Genomic DNA, 21,101 nt, shown 5'->3' with positions numbered 1-21,101 from the left:
AAGAACAGGAATAGCTATACTTACATCAGATAAAATAGACTTCAAGACAAGTAAAAAATAGACTTCAAGAAAATTAAAAAAGATAAGGAAGGTCACTATGTAATGATAAAGGGATCATTCAACAAGAGGATATAACAATGCTATATATATGCACACAACTCTGAAGCAACAAGTTACACAAAGCAATCACTATTAGATCTAACAGGAGAAACAGACTCAAACATGATAATAGTTGGGGACTTTGACATGACACTTTAAGGCAAGGACAGATCATCCAAACAGAAAATTAACCAGAAAACATCAGAATTGATCTCAACACTAGGCCAATTGGATCTAACACACATATATAAAATGTTTCATTCAAGAGATACAGAACACACATTCTTCTCAGCAGCACGTGGACAATTCTGAAGAACAGATCATATGTTAGGTCACAAAACAAGTCTCAACAAATTTTAAAACACTGAAATTGTAACAACTACCTTGTCTGACCACAATGGAATAAAACTAGAAATCAACAACAAAAAGGATGCTACAAACTGTACAACTACATGGAAATTAAACAACATAATACTAAACAATGAATGGGTAAAAGAAGAAATCATGGCATATACCAAAACCAACTCAAAATTAAAGACTTATACATAAGACCCAAAACTATAAAACTCCTAAAAGGAAACATAGAGGAAACACTTCAGGAAGAAGGACTGGGCAGACTTCATGAGTAAGACTCCAAAAGCACAGGCAACAGAAGAAAAACTAAACAGCAAAAGAAACAATTAACAGAGCAAAAACACAATCTACAGAGTGGGAGAAAATATTCGCAAACTATGCATCCAACAAAAGGTTAATATCCAGAATATACAAGGAACTCAATCAACTTAACATAAAAAAACAAATAACCTGATTAAAAAATGGGCAAATGGGCTAAATAGGCATTTATCAAAGGAAGACATGCAAATGGCCAACAGACACATGAAAAAATGCTCAATATCACTCAGCATCAGGAAAATGCAAATGAAAACCACCACAGTGAGATATCATCACTTGCGAGTTAGACCAGCCATTATAAAAAAGAGAATAACAAATGCTGGTGAGGATGCAAAGAAAGGGGAATTCTTCTATATTGTTGGTGAGACTGTAAATTAGTACAGCCATTACGGAAAACAGTATGGAGTTTCCTTAAACAAATACAAATAGAACTGCCATACGATCCAGCAACCCCACAACTGGGTATATACCCAAAAGAATGGTAATAATCATGTTGAAGGGATACCTACACTCCCATGTTTATCTCAGCTCAATTTATAATAGTCAAGTTGGAACTAACCTAAATGTCCATCAACAGATGACTAGATAAGGAAAATGTGGTATATATATACAATGGAATACTACTCTGCCATAAAAAGGAATAAAATTCTGCCATTCGCAACAAAAGGGATGAACTTAGAGAAAATTATGTAAAGTGAAATAAGCCAGGCAAAGAGAAATACCACATGTTCTCACGCATAAGTGGGAGCTTAAAAAAAAGAAAAACAGAAAGATCCAACAATCATAACTTGTTGAACTTTCAAAAGGAGACTGCGGAACTGAGGCCACAAAGGTGGGAAAGGGCAGAGGCGGTGGTGGGGGGTTGGTATTGAGAAATTGGTAAAAGGCCACAAAAAATGATTACATTGTGTAATGATGCAGTAATAGAAAAAAAAAAAGAAGGAAATCAAAAAGGAATTTTAAAAATTCCTGGAAACAATCAAAAATGAAAACAACATACCAGAACCTATGGGATACAGCAAAAGCAGTTCTAAGAGAGAAGTTTATAGCAATAAACACCTACAAAAGGAAAGAAGATTTCTAATAAACAATCTAACATTACACCTCAAAGAACTAGAGAAACAAGAACAAACTGAAACCAAAATCAGAAGATGAAGAGAAATAACAAAGATCAGAACAGAAATAAATGTAGTTAAAAAAAAAATTTGTTGAAAAAGTTTGTTTTGTGAAAAAGAAAAATTGATAAACCTTTAGCTAGACTAATGAATAAAAAAAGAGAAGACAAATAAAATCAGAAATTAAAAAGGACACATTACAACAGATACCACAGAAATACAAAGGATCGTGAGACTACTACAAGCAACTATATACTAACAAACTGGAAAACCTAGAGGAAATGGATAAATCCCTGGACTTATACAACTTACCAAGAGTGAATCATGAAGAACTAGAAAACCTAAACAGACCAATAACGAGTAATGAGATTGAGGCAGTAAAAAAAAGTCTGCTAACAAAGAAAACCCCAGGACCAGATGGCTTTACTGCCTAATTCTACCAAACATGTAAAGAAGAACTAATACCAATTCTTCTCAAACTCATCCAAAAAAACTGAAGAAGAGAGAATACTTCCAAACTCGTTCTATGAGGTAAACGTTAACTTTATACCAAAACCAGAAAAAGATACAACAAAAAGAGAAACTATAGATCAATATCCTTAATGAACACAGATGCAAAGATCCTCCATAAATACTACCAGACAGAATCCAGCAACAAGTTAAAAAGTGGGATTCTTCCCAGGAATGCAATGATGGTTCAACATACTCAAATCAATAAACATGATACATCACATCAACAGAATGAAGAAAAAAACCCACACAATCATTTCAATAGATGCAGAAAAAGCATTTGATAAAACCCAATTCCTCTTCATACAGGCCAGCCTCTCTCTCCCCTCAAAAATAGGGGAAAAGCATTCAACAAACTAGGTATAGAAGGAACATACCTCAACACAATAAAAGCCATATACATCAAACCCAAAGCTAGTATCATACTGAATGGACAAAAAGTAGAGGATTTTCCTCTAAGATCTGGAACATGACAAGGAGGCCCACTCTCCCCACTCTTATTCAACATAGTACTAAAAGTTCTAGCCAGGACAATAAGGCAAGAGAAAGCAATAAAGGGCATCCAAATTGAAAAGGAGGAAGCCAAACTATCCCTATTTGCAGATGACATGATACTGTACATAGAAAACCCTGAAGACTCTACCAAAAGATTACTGGAACTAGTAAGTCAATTCAGTATAGTGACAGGATACAAAATCAACAAACAAAAATCAATAGCCTTCTTATACACCAACAACAAAAGAGCTGAAGAGATCAAGAACATTAATCACATTCACAGTAGCTAGCAAAAAAATGAAATACCTAAGAGTAAATTTAACCAAAGACGTGAAAGACCTCTACAATGAAAACCATAAAACACTGGTGAAAAAAACTGAAGAGGACACAAATAAATGGAAAGAGATCCCATGTTTGTGGGTTGGAAGAATTAACATCATTAAAATGTCCATTTTATCCAAAGCAATCTACTATTGAAATCAACACAATCTCTTATCAAAATACTAATGACATTCTTCACAAAAATAGAAAAAATCTTAAAATTTGTACAGAACCTCAAAAGGCCCCGTATAGCTAAAGCAATCTTGAACAAAAAGAACAAAATTGGAGGCATCACACTTCCTGACTTCAAAATATCGTATAATACTATACAGTAACCAAACCTGCATGGTATTGGTATATAAATAGACAAATAGATCAACAGAAGAGAACAGAGAATACAGAAATAAACCCAGGCAATTACAAAGCCAGCTGATTTTCAACAAAGGTGCCAAGAATATACACTAGGGAAAGGACAGCCTCTTCAATAAATGGTAGTGACAAAACTGGATTCCACCCACATGCAGAAGATTTAAATTAGACCCCCATGTCTCATCATACACAAAAAAATCAACTCAAAATGGATGAAATACCTAAATTTAAGACTGGAAACTATGAAACTACTAGAAGAAAACACAGGGGATTGTCATGGGTTTGGTTTTCGTACAGGCCAGCCCCTCTCCCCCCTCAAAAATAGGGGAAATGCTACACGAAATGGGAGTGGGCAGTGCTTTTTTGAACAAGACCACAAAGGCACAGACAAGTAGTACAAAAATACACAAATGGAACTACATCAAACTTAAGAGCCTCTGCACAGCAAAGGACACTATCAACAAAGTGAAGAGACAAGCTACAAAATGGGAGGAAGTGTTTCCAAACTACACATCAGACAAGGAACTAATATCCAGAATATATAAGTAACTCAAACAACTCAACAGCAAAAAAACAAATAACCTAACTCAAAAATGGGCAAAGGACCTGATAGACCTTTCTCAAAAGAAGACATACGAATGTCTAATAAACACATGAAAAAATGCTCAAAATCACAATCATCGGGGAAATATAAATTAAAACCACAATGATCTCATCCCAGTTAGAATGGCTATCATCAACAAGACAGAAAAGAACAAACGCTGGCGAGGATTCTTTTTTGGTGGGAACATAAACTGGTACTGCCATTGTGGAAAACAGTACAGAGGTTCCTCAGAGAACTAAAAATAGATCTACCTTACAACCCAGCTATCCCACTGGGTATCCCACCACCCAAAGGAAATGAAATCAATATATCGAAAAGACACCTATACTCTCATGTTCACTGCAACACTATTCACAATAGCCAAGAGATGGAATCAACCTAAATGTCCATCAATGGATGAATGGATTAAAAAACTGTGGTATATATACACAATGGAATAATACTCAGCTGTAAAAAGAAATTATATCCTATCATTTACAGCAACATGGATGGCACCATAAACCATCATGTTAACTCAGGCACAGAAAGACAAATACTGCATGATCTCACTCATATGTGGACTCTAAAGGGGAAAAAAAGTGGTTCTTGTAGTAGAGTAGAATAACGGTGAAGGGGAGAGAAGTGGTGGACTAATGCGTACAAAACCATGCTATCCACCCTGAGTGAATCATTGTGTGGTAACATGCACTTATTGAAACAACACAGTGTACCCCACAAAAATAAAGTTGAAAAAAATATTCTAAATTTTTAAAAATTGCATTCATTATGATTAATTATATTCAATTAAAAGAATATTAATTTGACTAAAAAAGTGACAACAAGGGATTTAGAATATTACATAAACTGAGTTGATAAAGAACAGCAGCAGGGTTTGAGAAGACAGATTCCAATTTTGAAAGAAGTTCTACTGTGGATAAAATACTATCAAACAGCATTGCATGCTGCAGAGAAATCTTTCATGAAAGGAAGAGTCAACTGGTGCAGCACACTTCATTGTTGTCTTCTTTTACAAAATTGCCATAGCCACCCCAGCCTTCAGCAATCACCATTCTGATCATTTAGCAGCCACCAACATCAAGTCAAGACCCTCCACGAGCAAAAAGATAACAACTCACTCAAGGCTCAGATAATCGCTAGCATATTTGAACAATAAAGTATTTTTTTTATTAATGTATGAACACTATTTTTTAGAAATAACGCTATTGCACACTTAATAGACTACAGTGTAGTATAAATATAATTTTTATATGTATGAGGAAACCAAAAAATTTGTGTGACCCTGCTTTATTGGGATATTTGCTCTATTGAGGTGGTGTGGAACCAAACCTGCAATCTCTGAGGTATGTCTATATTCTAATATTCATTGGTTAGTCTATATAATAAATATGGGATTGAACATAAACAGGTCTCCATTTTCTTTCTGCTTGTCCAATTTTTATTAGTATTTTTCTAGTGAGCATTATTACTCCCGTTTTTTAGATAAGTAATCCATCATCATACAGCATGTGCCTTAAATGATCTCTAAGTGATGACTTCACATAGTTCCATCACATCTCCATCCCCATAATCCAAGAGGAAAACAGGCAGATACACAGAAAAATTTTCAAATAATTTTTCAGAACAATTTCATAAGCTAAAATTAATAATGCAAAAGTTTTTCATAATAGCAGGCACAAGAAAGAAATGAATTAGAACATTAACCACTTTAAGAAATTTCTCAGATCTAACCAGACCATAATTATATGATTTATACATCATACCTAATTAATATTTAAAGTCACTCTTCTATTACTATATCTTAAATATAGGAGGTAAATAAACTTAGGGTAATTCAAGAAAAAAAGGTTTTAGGCACTAAAAGCCACAACCAAATAAAATATTCTCTTAACTTTATTTCTCTGCTTATATCATTTAACAGGATTAAGCAAAGGAATGCAGTATATTAAAAGAAAGTGTCAAAGGAAGAACATCCTGATTTACCAGTCTTATTCCAAAGTTTCTACAGCACAAGAGACTTCAAAAGTGGCAATATTTACAATTAGTTTTTTTCCCTCTCCAGATACTTTCCAGTACCTAGGCTGCAAATACTTTTGTCACTTAAATGGAAACATACATCCTTTCTACACAGTAATGGAAAAAAGCATATTAATAAATCCAGTTCCCCTGACAAATACTGGCAAGGAAATAGGCTAAAAATTCACAGTGGAAATTCACTATCTTAAAATGAGGTTGAATTTTTTTGCATTCAACAATGAGCCTTACAATGTTTTTTAGATAATAAACCATTCCTCCAATTGCCTGGGGTTTTTTGTGTGTACACACACACACGGAGCCCCCTACCCCCTCCAAAAAAAAGTCATTACCTGCACGACTATAAGAAATAACTAAAATTATCTATGTGTAATGGAATGAGAAGACATTACCGATCTATATGATTTTCAAGATATGCTATAAGAAACAAAGTCCAATGACAACATACTAAATTTCTGTGAAAAGGAGACGTTCAATGAATTGTTTGGGGAAAAAAAAAAAATTAAGCTGAAAAAAACTCTATCAATGCTTGGTTTGGATACTTATAAAAGTCACTTGACAGAATTGGTTCTTGTTTTTTAAAAAGGTGCATAAAGGAATTTAACAGAGATATGGTAATTATCGAATTGGGGGTATGACCTCACGATTGTAAATGCTGGAAATAAAGCTATACAATAAAATAGTTACAAGGTAATCATTAAAATATACCTTGAGAACAAATTTAAAATGCCAACTGCTTTGTTAATGTTATTACAGTTACATGAAAAGGTACTTGTAGTTTGGGATTAAATTCCTGGGGAAGTCCTATATGTCACACAGCTCAGACCAAAATGAACATAATGTGCTCTGAAATACAATGTTACATGATCAAAGGGGATATTGACTGGTAATGATGAAGACACTGATGTCAATAATTTGTAAGAAGCATTTGAATAAAATTGTATCATGAAATAAGAGAAAAAAATAAATCCCTGTAAAGTAACATTTTACATTATTTTAAAATATGTATGTGTAATTAAATTAATTTCATATAAATAGACATTTGACTAATTTTGTTACGGCTTTAGAAGTATAATGTATTGAAGCTGACCAAAAAACCTTACATAGTTTTCTTATAGGCAAAATGGGTGATCGTCTTATATTTAGATCTGCATTATGCAGGCTCACTGCCAAATTCCTCCTACACAATGCTAGCACATTCAATAACCTTCCTCTGAGACCTGGAATACTAAGTACATCTGCATCCTTCTAATGTACTCCTGACAGTCTCATAAGCATCTCAAGCTTAAGATATCCAACACCAAACTCATGAGGGCTTCCACAACAAAAACAAAGAAACTAAAAACAAAACAAAATCAAAACCAGGCTTTCTTCCATTTTTCCTTATCAGAGTAAAGAGCATCTCTATCAACCCAGTGACTCGAGCCAGAAATCTGGGATTGAGTTTTGACCTTTCTTCTCATTCACCCTTCCAACACCCAGTTCATCACCAAATACTGTCATATTTAGTTCTGAAATTTGTCTTTGTTTCTACTTCTCTCTATATTAACACTGTCCTAAAAGCCAATTCTGCTCTAGTCTGAACTTCTGTAAAATGTCCCAAACGGGGAAACTTTCACTCTGGGCTTCCTCTAAGCTGTTCTCTATAGCAGACTAGAGCGCTCTTTTGCTAAATCTGATTATCTTTCTCTTGCTTTAAAGCAGAAACTATATCACCTTTTGTAGTAGATTGAATTATGTTCCCCCAAACTCACTGAGGCTTGAACTGTGTCCCCCAAGTTTTATGTATTAGAAACTTAGCCCCCACTGTGACTGTTAAGAGGGTGGGAAATCCTAGTTTGGTAATTGAAAGGTGGAGCCTTGAAGAAGTGATTGGATTGTAGGACCATGCTGTAGTGAATGGATTAAAAATGGTGGTCAGGGGCGTGGTTCGGAGGGCTTTAAAAGGAGAGGAGAGTCTGTCTTCTCTCTCTCTGCTCTCTCTGCTTCTACCACCTTGCAATGTGAGACCTCTGGGTCATTGTCACCACCACCAGATGGTCTTTGGACTTCCCAGCTCAGAAACTGTAAGCAATAAATGTCATTTTTCTTTATAAATCACCCAGTTTCAGGTGTTGTTATAGCAACACAAAACGTACTAATACACCTTTCAATAACTTTCCATTACATTTAAAAATCCAAACCCCTAAACCTAGTTTTACTCAGTCCTTCTAACCTCACACTGCTCTCCAGCTTCCCCTGCTTTCTTCGACAAATGCTTTGTAATTTCTGGGATTTCACAGGGCTTTCCCTCTGGTAGGAATTCTATTGCCTGAATTTACCCTGTTAGTTGTATTTACAGTAAATGGGTACGGTCCTGATTCTACAAGACGGTATTTAAGAAGGCTTTCACAGATCACAAGCAGATAATTGAGGAAAGGGGTTTTGAAAGTTGAAGCATTAGGAAACTGCACTAGAACATAAAAACTTTTGCTCCTTGGGGCTTCAAACAAAAAAAGAGATAATATAAATTTATATACTAAGGCTAAAAAAAAAAAGAATACCATAAAGGGTATCTGGCAAAAAGCAATTAGGTTTTCCAAGGCCAAAGATCCAAACTAAGAACAGGCTAGGGTTTATGCACATATGCTGGAAACTCAACAGACATGGGAAGAAAAGGAGACAAAAGAAAAAAGACATATATATATATATGGTCTCCACATTATTCAGGGTAAGAAAACAACTTCCTACTAAAATATTGTGTCCTCTACTATATCACATGATGCCTCAAGAGTCAGAAGCAATGAAACAAGGCACATCTGAACCAGCAGCAGGTATACAATACATACCTCTTATTCATGCTGCTTTCAAAGATATTTCTCTCTTAGGCTACAAGGCATCCCACAATAAAAGTGTGCCACAACACAAGTCTACCAACTTCAGCAAAGTGTTGACTAGTGGTAGAGGGCATTTAAAAAAAAAAAAGAAAGAAAGAAACCATGTTAGGGACAGTACAATACAGATATAGAAAAAAATGTGCCTATCATCTTGCTGTTATTGTTTCTATAACTGCGAAATCATTAAGAAACTAGATAGTAAACAATTTGAGAAAACAGATTCATATCTCCCCACCACCCTAAGGGCTCATAGGCAAGTCTAATAACAGAAAAGACAAATATTAATTTTAATGAGAAATGAAATAGGTCTTTTCAGGAGAAAAAAAATTAAGTTACTGTTCAGTAGGAGATGGGCATAAAGTCTAATGGTAAACAGAATAGCCTTTTGTTTTGTTTCACATACCCCACTTTCCTTCCTCTTACTCAAAGGAGCACATCATATTACAAGTCCATACATATGTTTTTCTAGCTTATAAGATCAGTAACAGAAGATGAGTGAAAGAGTTGGATCCGTACAACAAGGAAGAAAAAGATCTAAACAGGACATGGGAAGGGCATGTGAAACTGACCTGGAAGGAAAGCCTATCATTAAAACTATTTTTCAAAAGCTTGTAAAAGTTTCCCTAGGCTTTCTTGTCCCATTTTTGCACTGCCTAAAAACAAACATGGAAGATTTTACTGTTATTTGTTGCTGTGCAGGTAAGATAATTGAGTAAAAATGTCCTAATTCTACATTGGTTCTCCTTCACTTCACAGCTTAAACACTTAGGTGTTTATATAATTCAGAAGCTCAAAAAATGTCTACATGTGAGGGGTCTTCAAAATGTTCATGGGAAATGCATATTATTAAAAAACTACGTATGAATTTCAAAAACTGTTTGCACCAAAATGAACTCATACTAACTTGTTATAAACTGTCTGAATGGGATCTAGTTTGAGGCACTAAGGAAGATAAGACATCACTTTAAAAAGAGCCCTTATCAGAGCAACATGAATTCTGCTAAAATTGAAGCAAGAGTAAACATCAAATTTATGGTGAAGCATGGGTGGAAGAATGGCGAAATTACTGACGTTTTACAAAAAGTTTATGGGGACAATGCCCCACAGAAATCAGCAGTTTAAAATGGATAACTCATTTTAAGAAGGGACGAAACAATGTTAAAGATGAAGCCTGCAGCAGCAGACCATCCAAATCAATTTGCAAGGAGAAAATTGTTATTCATGCTCTAACTGAAGAGGACCAATGATTAACAGCAGAAACAATAGCCAACACCACAGACATCTCAATTGGTTCAACTTACACAATTCTGACTGAAAAATGAAAGTTGAGCAAACTCTGCTGGATGGATACCAAAACTGTTGTGCCCAGATCAGCTATAGACAAGAGCAGGGCTCTCAATGGAAATTTTACACAAGTAGCATCAAGATCCTGAAATATTTCTTCAAAGATTAAATGAGAACTGAAAGATAAAACAGGAGATGAAATACGGCTTTACCAGCATGATCCTGAAGACAAAGCACCATCAAAGCCATGGCTATCAAGAGGTGGAAGTGGTCAAGTCAAAGCAAAAGTGGACCAGTCAAGAGCAAAGGTCAAGGGAACAGTTTTTTGGGATACTCAAAGCATTTTGCTCGTTGATTTCCTGGAGGACCAAAGAATAATATCTGCTTATTATGAGAGTGTTTGGAGAAAGTTAGCCAAGACTTTATCAGGAAAACGTCCGGTTAAAGCTTCACCAGAGAGTAGTTCACCACAATGCTCCAGGCTGGTTCTTCTCATCAAACAAGGACAGTTTTATGACAGTTTTGATGGGAAATCATGAGGCATCCACCTTAAGGTCCTGATTTGGCTCCTTTTAACTTTTTATTTTCTAATCTTAAAAATCTTTAAAGGGTACCTATTTTTCTTTAGTTAAGAATGTGAAAAAGACTATTGACATGGTTAAATTCCCAGGACCCTTAGTTCTTTAGGGATGGACTAAATGGCTGTTACCATTGTTTACAAAAGTGTCTTGAACTTGATGAAACTTATGTAGAGAAATAAAGTTTATATTTTTTATTTTTATCTTTTAATTCAATTTTTTCATGAACTTTCTGAAGTCCCCTTGTATGTTATGTTTGAATGTTCTATTTCTTGACTTGAGTGGTAGCTACACAGGTATATCCACTTCTGTACGTGATTTATACGACCAAAAATTTTTGTAAAATGTTGTTTGTAACATAACGGCAAATGTTTGTCAGGTATTAACATCAGTGCAGGGAGGATATGACTAAATTCTACTACTACTTGGAGGATTCCTAAAAATAAAATATACAGAGCAACAGGAAAAAAAAGAATAAAAATCTGTCTGACAGTTGCTGACTCAAAAGACACAGATGGTCATGAAGCAGAGTGGATCAACAAAATAACCCTGGAATTTTATGTATGAGAAAGTCCAAGGCTCTCCTAAGAGTAAAAAGATGAGGGAGAACAAAGAATCTGTAGATGTTTCCCCACACTACTTACAAGTTCTACACAATTTCCCCACTCTCCCCCAATCTCCACCCTTACCTCTCCCCACCACATAGCCTCCAGCTATCGAAACACAAGCAACCTTTTATTTCCAGAAGACCATGAGACACCTTAGGCTTCTTTACCCCAACCTCCCACTCCATCACCTGTGGCTTTCTTCTATTTACTGGTAACTCTTGTTGAAGTCTCTGTCCCATACCACTAAATCGTCACCAAAATGTGACACCAAATGTCTCTACTCCATTGACAGGGGGCAGTTGGGAATAAGTTTCCCAGTTATCCCAGAAGGGAGAAAGATGTCTGTAAAATTCCACACTGGAATTACAAATTTATTTAAAAGTTATATACTTTTAAATTTATAATATTATAAGTAAATGGTAGTTGAGTTCTATACTTACTTATTATGAGGGGAAAAAAATTTTTGGTATGCCCTTGAAGTTTAACCACCTTTATAACACTTAATGGGAAAAATGAATTCTTTAACTGAAACTATCCTTCTAAAACACATTCTCTCTCTTCCTTTTTTTCTTTTGGTGTCTGGCCTGTACAGGAATTGAACACTTGAACACTAGACCTTGGTGTTAACAGAACCACACTAACCAACTGAGCTAACCAGCCAGCCCAACTCAATCATTTTAAATTAGAGCCTGTGTATTCTTGAGTGCTCTAATCAAGAACCTTTAATAACTGGTGGAAAATAAGAACTTACAGTAAATGGTAGAGAAATACAGAAATCTTAAGAAGGGGAGGCTTCCTTAGCTTCTTTTACTTTAGAAAATTATTTGGCTTTAACTTAGCTGTTTTGTTTAATACAGGGCTGCTCAAAATGTGAAACAATACAGAAATAATAGCAAAAAATGGCTATGTGCATATCACTTCAATTACACCTTAAGTAACGTTTTAAACATGTAAATATCAAAGTATAGTGAAATGTGAACTGGCTAACATTTTCAAATGGAGTGGCCAGTGACAAAGACTGAAATCAGCACTTAATAAATACCACTGATAGCTCCATATTTAAATTGGTATTAATACAATTAAAGTTTTCTAGTTGAGTCTAAATCAATTAGAAGTTATATATAAATACACAAAAAAATTTGATAGATTTTCCAAATTGCCTTCTTTGGAATTGGGGATTTTGTTTTAAGATGAAGATAAATACTATGTTACATACATTTTTTTCCAAATTTCAAATAACCCGTTATGTTGCTCCTGAACACCTTTAAGAGGGAATGATTTAGGTAGTAAAGAAGAAGGGCATGGAGGAGTTTTTACCTTTTACTTTACATATCTCTGCATTGTGTGAATTGTTTCCCAATGAATATGTGCTTTTAGTAATTAAAGAAAAAACTTACTTGTTTTTGAGTTGTAGGAGTTGGAAAGAACCGAGAAAGAACTATATTAAAAATATCTTTCAAGATGAAAAAAAACCACATACTCTTCCACAGTAAAACAAATTTAAGAAAAAATAGATTTAAAATATATTCACATTTTCTGCTGAAATTACAATTAAATGCAAAACTTTAAGCTAGGCAGGGAAAAGAAGAACACTGTTCGAAAACTCTTTCGGATGGGGGGGTTCTTTAATTTCTCTTTGCAAGTTCTAATATATCTCAAAACCACTCCTCAGCTCCTTTCTGTTTTTCTCTCAGTATCTTAATGCAGTGGTTCTGTGTGATCCCCAGACCAGCAGTATCAGCAAACTTGTTAAACTGAAAACTCAATAGGCCCCACTCCAGACCTACTGAATCAGGAACTCTGGTAGGGGTGACAGAGGAAGCAGGGGACAGCAAACTATGTTTTAATGGCTCCCAGGTGATTCTGAGTTTGAGAACCACTGTCTTAGGATATAATGGACAACACAGTGCCTTCTTATAATTATTTCCACTTCACAATATAAATTCAATGATTATCACTTGGTTTAAACACTCTCAGATTATTTCAGGCTAATTTCATATGGATGGTATTAACATTTAATAATAAATAATACAAATTTGTGGTAAGAGGAAGGAGAGACACAAACATGAAAGATATAATGCTTAAGAGAAAATTTTAAATACTTATTTGTGGTTCAGGTTACTATTAACAGATCAGTGAGCATGGGCACTTACCATATTTCTAATATTCTGCAGAGTGCTATACAAATATAAATTTATGCTAGTAGAGAAAAACATTACATTACTTCCATGACTTCAATTATCATCTCTATTAAAGATTCTCAAGACAGGCTACTAACATCTCTTGGGGCTCCTTTATCTTCTACAAGGTCTTATTCTTCCCCACTTACCTGTCTCCCAAAATCTTGGCCTAAGTGTTTGATGTTATTGTAAAGAGTGTATCATGTACTTCTGGTATACTGGATGGATGAAAATTTAAGAATTATTGGCCTTTACCAGATAGACCTCTCTCCTGAACTTCTGCTTGTTAGATATTACCACTTGGAGATCTGACATGAACTTCTAATTCAATCTATCTAAAATTGAGCTCATCATTTTGCCCCCACCCATATCTCCACTCCTCTTGTTTCCTTAGCTCAGTGAATGAACCACAAAACTGCCTAAGCCAAATCTAACATCTATGACTTCTTCCTCACCCACCACCCCTCAGCCAATCACTAAGGTTGTTCATTTAACTTCCAAAGTAGTTTTTCATCCATCTATCCTCTCTGCCCCAGTACCCTGGCCCAGGCCTCCAGCATCCCTCTCCTGGATTAGTGATTCAGAATCCTACACAATTAATCCTGCTTGCAGTCTTACTGCTCCTTTCAGAAAGACTGAATTTTCCAAAGGGTATCATTCCATTTCTTAAAATCCTTCAATGTTGCCCTCAGGATAAAGCATGAAATTACAATGGCCTTCATCATCTGATAGTTCTCTCTAGCTTCAAATCTCACACCACCACTCACAACTCCAGCTGTACTGAATTTTAATTCCTGAAAAGCAGCATTCTTTCTTTCTTTAACCCTTCTGACATGGTGTTACTCAGATCTCTTGGGCTAATCTCTATTTATCTTTCATGATCCAGTTTTGATGTCACTTTTTTCATAAAGCCATCTCTCCTCTCCACATGTTATACCCAATAGCATCTCCAAGGACAGTACTTACCATATTGTACAGTAACCATGTGTCTTCTACAGATTTCAAACTCTACTGGAAATAAGAATGTCTATTTCTTCACAATTATGATTACATACAGCATGATATTAAAAGTGTGACCTTGGCTAGCCAGTTAGCTCAGTGGCTGGAGTACAGCCTTATAACACCAAGGTCACAGGTTCAGATCCCCTTGCCAGCCAGCCACACCCCCCACCCAAAAAAGAGAGGGATTAAAAGCATGACCTCTAGTCAGATAAACCTAAAAAAGTGACACAAGCCGTGAGAATTTGGGACAGTTGCTTAAACTCACTCTGCCTAAGTTTTCTTACCTGCAAAATGTAAATAGTACTATAAGGGGACTTCAAAAGTTCATGGAAAAATGAAATTAAAAGATATGAATCTTTCCATAAACTTTTTGAAGAACTTCGTACTTTACAAGACTATTTATGAATTAAATGTGAAATGTATTTAGTATAGTGCTTGGTACACAGAAATCTTAGCTATTATTATTACTTAACATATAACACTACCTATCAAAGAAAATATTTGCTGAATAAATACACTATTCACAAATTCTTAAAAACATACATTTTAATAATGCTAAACTCATATAATGCATTTTATTTCCAAATAAAGTATAAAATTCTATAAGGGGGCTTAAGCTGTATTATGTCCAAGGTACTGAAGTTTTCTTATAGCTAATATTTAGTTGCATTATAAAGCAGAGTGTTCAAAAAGAATGACCTGTGCCTCATTTTCAGGAACAATTGGTTTATTAAGTCGAATCTGCTCCAAACCAGAGCTTTCTAGAGAACTTGGGGAAGTGTTACAGATTGAGGCAGTTACATTATACCTTGCTGACTGATAAAAGCTGTAGTATTCAAGTCTATTTTCCCCTGAGTTTTCTGGTGTCTTAAGTTTTTGTTTAAATTGAACAATTTTGTAGATCAAAAAAATGATTAGAACACATGCTAAGATGAAAAAAGCTAGCAAAATGTCAAAAGCCTCATTCAACTTCTCAACTTCTTGTGTACAAATTAGAGATGTTTTCCCTGACACTGAAGCAGCATCAATTGGTAGAGCACTGTTTTTTTCCAAGGTCAAGTTCACAGAAGATGTAAGCTGTATTTGCACAGGTAATACTGCAGAAGTCTCTAACGGATTACCAAAGGCATTCTCTTGAAAAGATCTACTGGAAGGTGAAGTACGAATTCGTTCCCAGAAAGTAACACTCTCAGTCTCAGTATTTTCCAAACGTTTCTCATTTGTAGTTACTTTATGCCAGGCCATCATTAACGCAGTGGTCTTGTGATGAATATGAAGAGATTTTACAGCCCAAGCTCTGGATACATTTGTCGAAGATGTAAGGCAATTTGTAATATCAGTCCACTTAATATAACGTAATGCTCTGCCACGCATGGATGGGGGATTCTGACAATAGATGTTTAGAGCAATGGCTGAAGACGCTAGCCAGTCTCGGAGGCCCAAAAGTTTGCAGTTACATTCCCAAGGATTATAATTTGCCTGAAGATGAGTCAATGAAGACAATGGCTTAAGGACCCTTGGATGTAAGTCTGTAAGATTATTAAATGACAGATTAAGGATCTTCAAAGACGATCCCATGTTTTCAAATGTATCATTATCAATACTGATTATTCTGTTTCTATCTAGCTTAAGGTAAATTAAATTCTTTAACAAACCAAATGTATCAGAATTCAAATTTTCTAAATCATTATGACTTAAGATCAAATGTTTAAGATTATTAATTCCACTAAACCCATCCCTAGTAACATTTCTAATTCTTAAATTTTTCAGGAGGAGATACTCCAAGTTGACAAGTCCTTTAAATGCAAAGGGCTGTATTGCTTCAATGTGGTTATAAGACAAAGAAAGTCTTTTAAGACTTGTAAGCATTTCAAAAGCATTTGATGGTACCTTTGTTAAATTATTACCTTCTAGATACAAACATTCAAGGTTTCCAAGATGTTGAAAGCCTGCGTCTGATATCTTTGAAATTTTATTGTTTGATAAATCAAGTATCTGAAGAGCAACCATACCAACAAAGGTACCACTCCCTAGGACAGTGAGGCGATTCCTCTGTAAATTTAAGTGCTGAACTGAAATTAGATCATTAAATACTCCTCTTGGAAGAAAAGATATTTGATTAGACTGTAAATATAAATTACGAAGGTTTGTAAGACCCTTAAATATTCCAGGATCTAAGCGTTTTATAAAATTATTATTTAGATACAGAAGATACAGATGCCTCAATTGAACAAAGGCTTTCGGGTATACATACACAATACTAGAATTATCCAAATACAATGCTACAAGAGAATGAAGTCCTGTTAATTCACTTTCACTTACATGAGATATATTATTTCCAGTCAGATATAGAAAAACTGTACTTTCAGGAAAATTCTTAGGAATACTTGAAAGGCCTAAGTTACGGCAGTTAATTTGTCTCCCAGTGCAGAGCTGGCAAACAGACGAACATCCAAGTATCTCTTTATGGAATAATAACACAAGATAACACGTAACAAGTAGAAATAGTCGTAGGCAAGGCAGAGAAAACTGTAATCCACACATAGCCCTGTTCGTGGTTTTTTCTGTTCATATCAGAACTGGCTATAAAAAGAGAAGGTAAAACTTTAAATCATCAAAAAGTTTTTTAAATGAAAGTTTTATAATACTATGACTTCTGTATTCTATTTTAATTAGGATCAGCCAATAATTGAAAATACTATAAATCATAATATTGTGACAGCATAAAACAATGACAGTTTGGAATATGTCTAGAATTATTAACACCACCAGGCCATTAACCTACTGTTTGACAAAATAATTCAAATTTAATGAACTGAAAAATAAAATGGTTGCCAAGTTAACTTAAAATACTATAATTGATTATAACAAAAGTGACAAATAATGTTGGGATGACAGTCTTTGGATGTAATACGTCCCTTTATCAACTTAAAATCTAATATCAAATAACATCAGGATTTATGAAAATACAAACTCATTACAGAACAATTAAACTTTTCAAACTACAGTTTTTCACAAAACTAAATTATTTTTTACTTCATCAAAAAGTTCATATTTAAATAAATAATCTTACCAAGAATGGGAAATTCATATTATTAACATTCCAAAGATTCAAGTGAAGGTTTTCTTTCTAAATCTGAAGAGCGAAGTTTCTGAACTGCATTTCTTTCTGTGGCACTGTTGACCTCCACCCCTCTGCCTTTTTTTTTTTTTTTTTTTTTTAAGTCACAGTTTGTTCAGGAAACACCACTCTTCACATCGGTTCCTCTACAGTGAGTGTGTAAAACAGAGGTTGCCATGGATACAGGAAACTGAGAGACAGGAAGTAATTTTATCTGTGTTTCGAAAGTATTGTTGTAAGGAAATCTTAGTAACTTATTTTTTCAGAATGCAGCTAGAGTTTTCCCAATGCACACACTTAATTATCTCTTATAATTTAAAAATACAAACTATTTTTTAAAAGGACACCTGAAAATTTTAGATATTCAGAATCTAACTATTAACAGCATCTAGCTATCAACAGATAGCTATTGAGTGGAAAAAGCAAGTTGAAATAAGATGTATATAAAATAACATAATTTTTGTGAATTTTTTAAATGCATAAAATATTTATATTGTTTTGAGTATATATTGGGGACTTCAACTTTGTGCTTTATTCCTTTAAAACAAAAAAAAGAAAGACAACAAACAATTCAGAGTGGTGAATAGAAATGTTGTTACGTTATCTTCTGGGCTTTTTTTAAATTTTCAAAATATTTTGGGGTATAAAAACTGTAGAGTACTACCAATTAGTATCTTAATATATTAAGTTATAAAAAGCCTTGGGTTATAAAATGATATTAAAGTCACATATCAAAATTACTGACATAAGTTACTGCTGCAAGAAAAGACAGGGAGAGTGAAAGAGTCCCTTTAATGAATTTCGCCCTATATGTATCTGAATTAGTTTGAATCGTTCAGAAAATGGATCTGTATCTAATGTAATTTTATAAGATAAAAGGTTAAAGAGTTTAATATAAATTGTTTATATATTAATTATTAATTTTCCAAAAGGCCAACTGCTTAGGCTTTCTAATTCTGACTTTTATTAATATTACTAAATACCCTAATACTATCTTAAAATATCAGTAGTAATACATATAATTGTATCCTATAATCCTCCTTTAAAATTAAAGCAACTTAATTTCACATCAGGACAATTACTTTAGATAATAATATGGATTATTTCTACATTAAATATTTGATATAATACCCAGCACTCTTTCTATAACTATAAAAAAATCATAGGTACATAACGAATAGCAAAATTTTTTTTTATCAAAATGATTTATGATCTCATAACTAGACCTTGTGACTATTGCTATTGCTATTTTAGGCATAAAGAAACTGAAAAACAAAACAAATGACAAAAATGGCATGAATTAGAGGTATGGCCTAGGTTTCTCAAGTCCATTTTGTTTAGTATTTTCAGCAACATACAAAGTGGAATGAAGCATGTCCCACAGATTTTTCAATTGCATCATACAACTTAAAGAGTTAGGAAAAAGTCAGAGAAAGGCTCCATTGAAATAAAAATAAAATTTAAAGTGGGAAAACTACAAGGTAATAAAATCAGAGGATTAATTAATTTTGTCCTTTATTCCAGAAATATCCGAAGCAGACAAAACACTTATTATTAGTCAGATGTTAGAAGTAAAATTTTTAGAAAGACATACTACAGAAAAATATCAAGATAAAATTAATCTTATATTTCTCGCATTGTAAAAACTGAGGGAAACCAAATTAAAGTGACTACAACAGAACTACTAAATCTAAATAGTTGTAGCCCTCAGGCTGATATAGTAAAAATTCCAATATCCAGCAAAATAAGGTTTAGCCTTTTAATTCATCTAGGAGTTGCTGCTCTTAGAGACAAGCAATCACTACTAGAGAAGACCGCAGAAATCAAAGACTCAAAATAGGTAGACACGGGAAAGAAATTCAGAGACCTCTTCGTCTTACTTGCTATATTCATATCACTAATTAGTGGCAAAACTGGCCACTCAGAGTTTCCCAACTTCCCACTATACTTACCGGAAGCTACATTTCCTGGTGCTTTGACTATTATTTCAAAGCAATTAATATTATTTAGATAGTATACAATTTTCTTGTGAGCTTTAAATCTCATATGATCCCATATGCTTTGTTAAATCTCATATGATCTTTATATTTGTAGTAATTCTCCCTAATCTGAATTTTGACATTTTGATCTTGCTCTGTTAATAACACATCAAAATAGTTCCTCATAACTCTTTTCTGATTCCTACTAACTTTCATTACAACTATTTCTGAACACTGTACTCAGTCCCCCTAAACGGGCTTCCCCCTATTTCTTTCCAGGCAATTGACCTGTTGAATTACTTTTCTTTTACTCTTATCACTGAACATTTTTTTTTATACTGCCTTTGTCTTCAAATAATCTCATGCTTCAGGTATCAATGCACATCTATTTTCTTTCCCATTCACATTCTGCTCTTAAAATAACGAGAATGCATAAATAAGAGAACAATTGCTCTGTTAACATCTTTTAAATATATACCATCTGTATCTATTTAGATATAGATCATCTATATGAGAGTACTTCAAAAAGTTAGTGGAAAATGGAATTAATAGATAATACGAATCCTTCCATGAACTTTTTGAAGACCCCCTAGTATATAAACCAACCAAAATTGGTTTACATATAAAGAATGGTTTATAATAGCAGTTACTGATATTATGGACCTTAAAAGTTACTTATGAACCCTAAAATCAAGAGAATCAAAGTTTGAAATATTATTTACAATTAAAATAATCCACTAAACCATTAAAAAACTATCATTTTGCTCAATGTAGAGAGAAATTTTTTTTAACCCATAATCCTAAAGGGGAAATTTTAATGAAGAGCAATATCTCAATAGACTGTTTATCATTTGCAGGAAAAAGAATATAGTAACTATACAGTACAGAAATCAGGTAACCAGAATTAACATCATCTATGAGAAGCATGTGGACATCACATGCCTCTGAATGTGACATTCCTAGAAGGACACAATGCCACTTCTGCAATATTCCAACTTGGGATGCATAATCTGAATCTAATCATAAGGAAACATCAGACAAACCCCAACTGAGGAACATTATATTCTTTTTTTGGCGGGGGGGGGATTGGGGGAAGGGAGACAGAGAGGCAAAGGGAGAGGAAAGAGAGAAAAGGGCTATATTCTTTAAAGATGTTAGTCATAAGAGCAAAAGAAAGACTGAGGAAAAGACATTACAGAGTAAAAGAGACTACAAAGACATGAAAACTAAATGCAACACTTGATCCTAGACTGAAAT

At 34.2% G+C, this 21,101-nt stretch overlaps 2 protein-coding genes across 3 annotated transcripts in view; both read right to left on the bottom strand.

Moving 5' to 3' along the window:
• IPO11 (importin 11) overlaps positions 1-21,101 on the bottom strand; it is a 220,119-nt gene that overhangs the window by 49,293 nt on the left and 149,725 nt on the right. The window lies entirely within an intron of this gene.
• LRRC70 (leucine rich repeat containing 70) lies at positions 15,357-17,304 on the bottom strand. Its single transcript, XM_063086930.1, has one exon. The coding sequence runs from the start codon at positions 17,286-17,288 to the stop codon at positions 15,414-15,416; it is 1,875 nt and encodes a 624-aa protein (XP_062943000.1). The 5' UTR covers positions 17,289-17,304; the 3' UTR covers positions 15,357-15,413.

This window comes from Cynocephalus volans, chromosome 2, assembly GCF_027409185.1.
Source record: "Cynocephalus volans isolate mCynVol1 chromosome 2, mCynVol1.pri, whole genome shotgun sequence".
Taxonomy (NCBI): Eukaryota; Metazoa; Chordata; class Mammalia; order Dermoptera; family Cynocephalidae; genus Cynocephalus; species Cynocephalus volans.
Note: the sequence above shows the minus strand (reverse complement) of the source record. Positions and strands in the feature narration are given on the sequence as shown.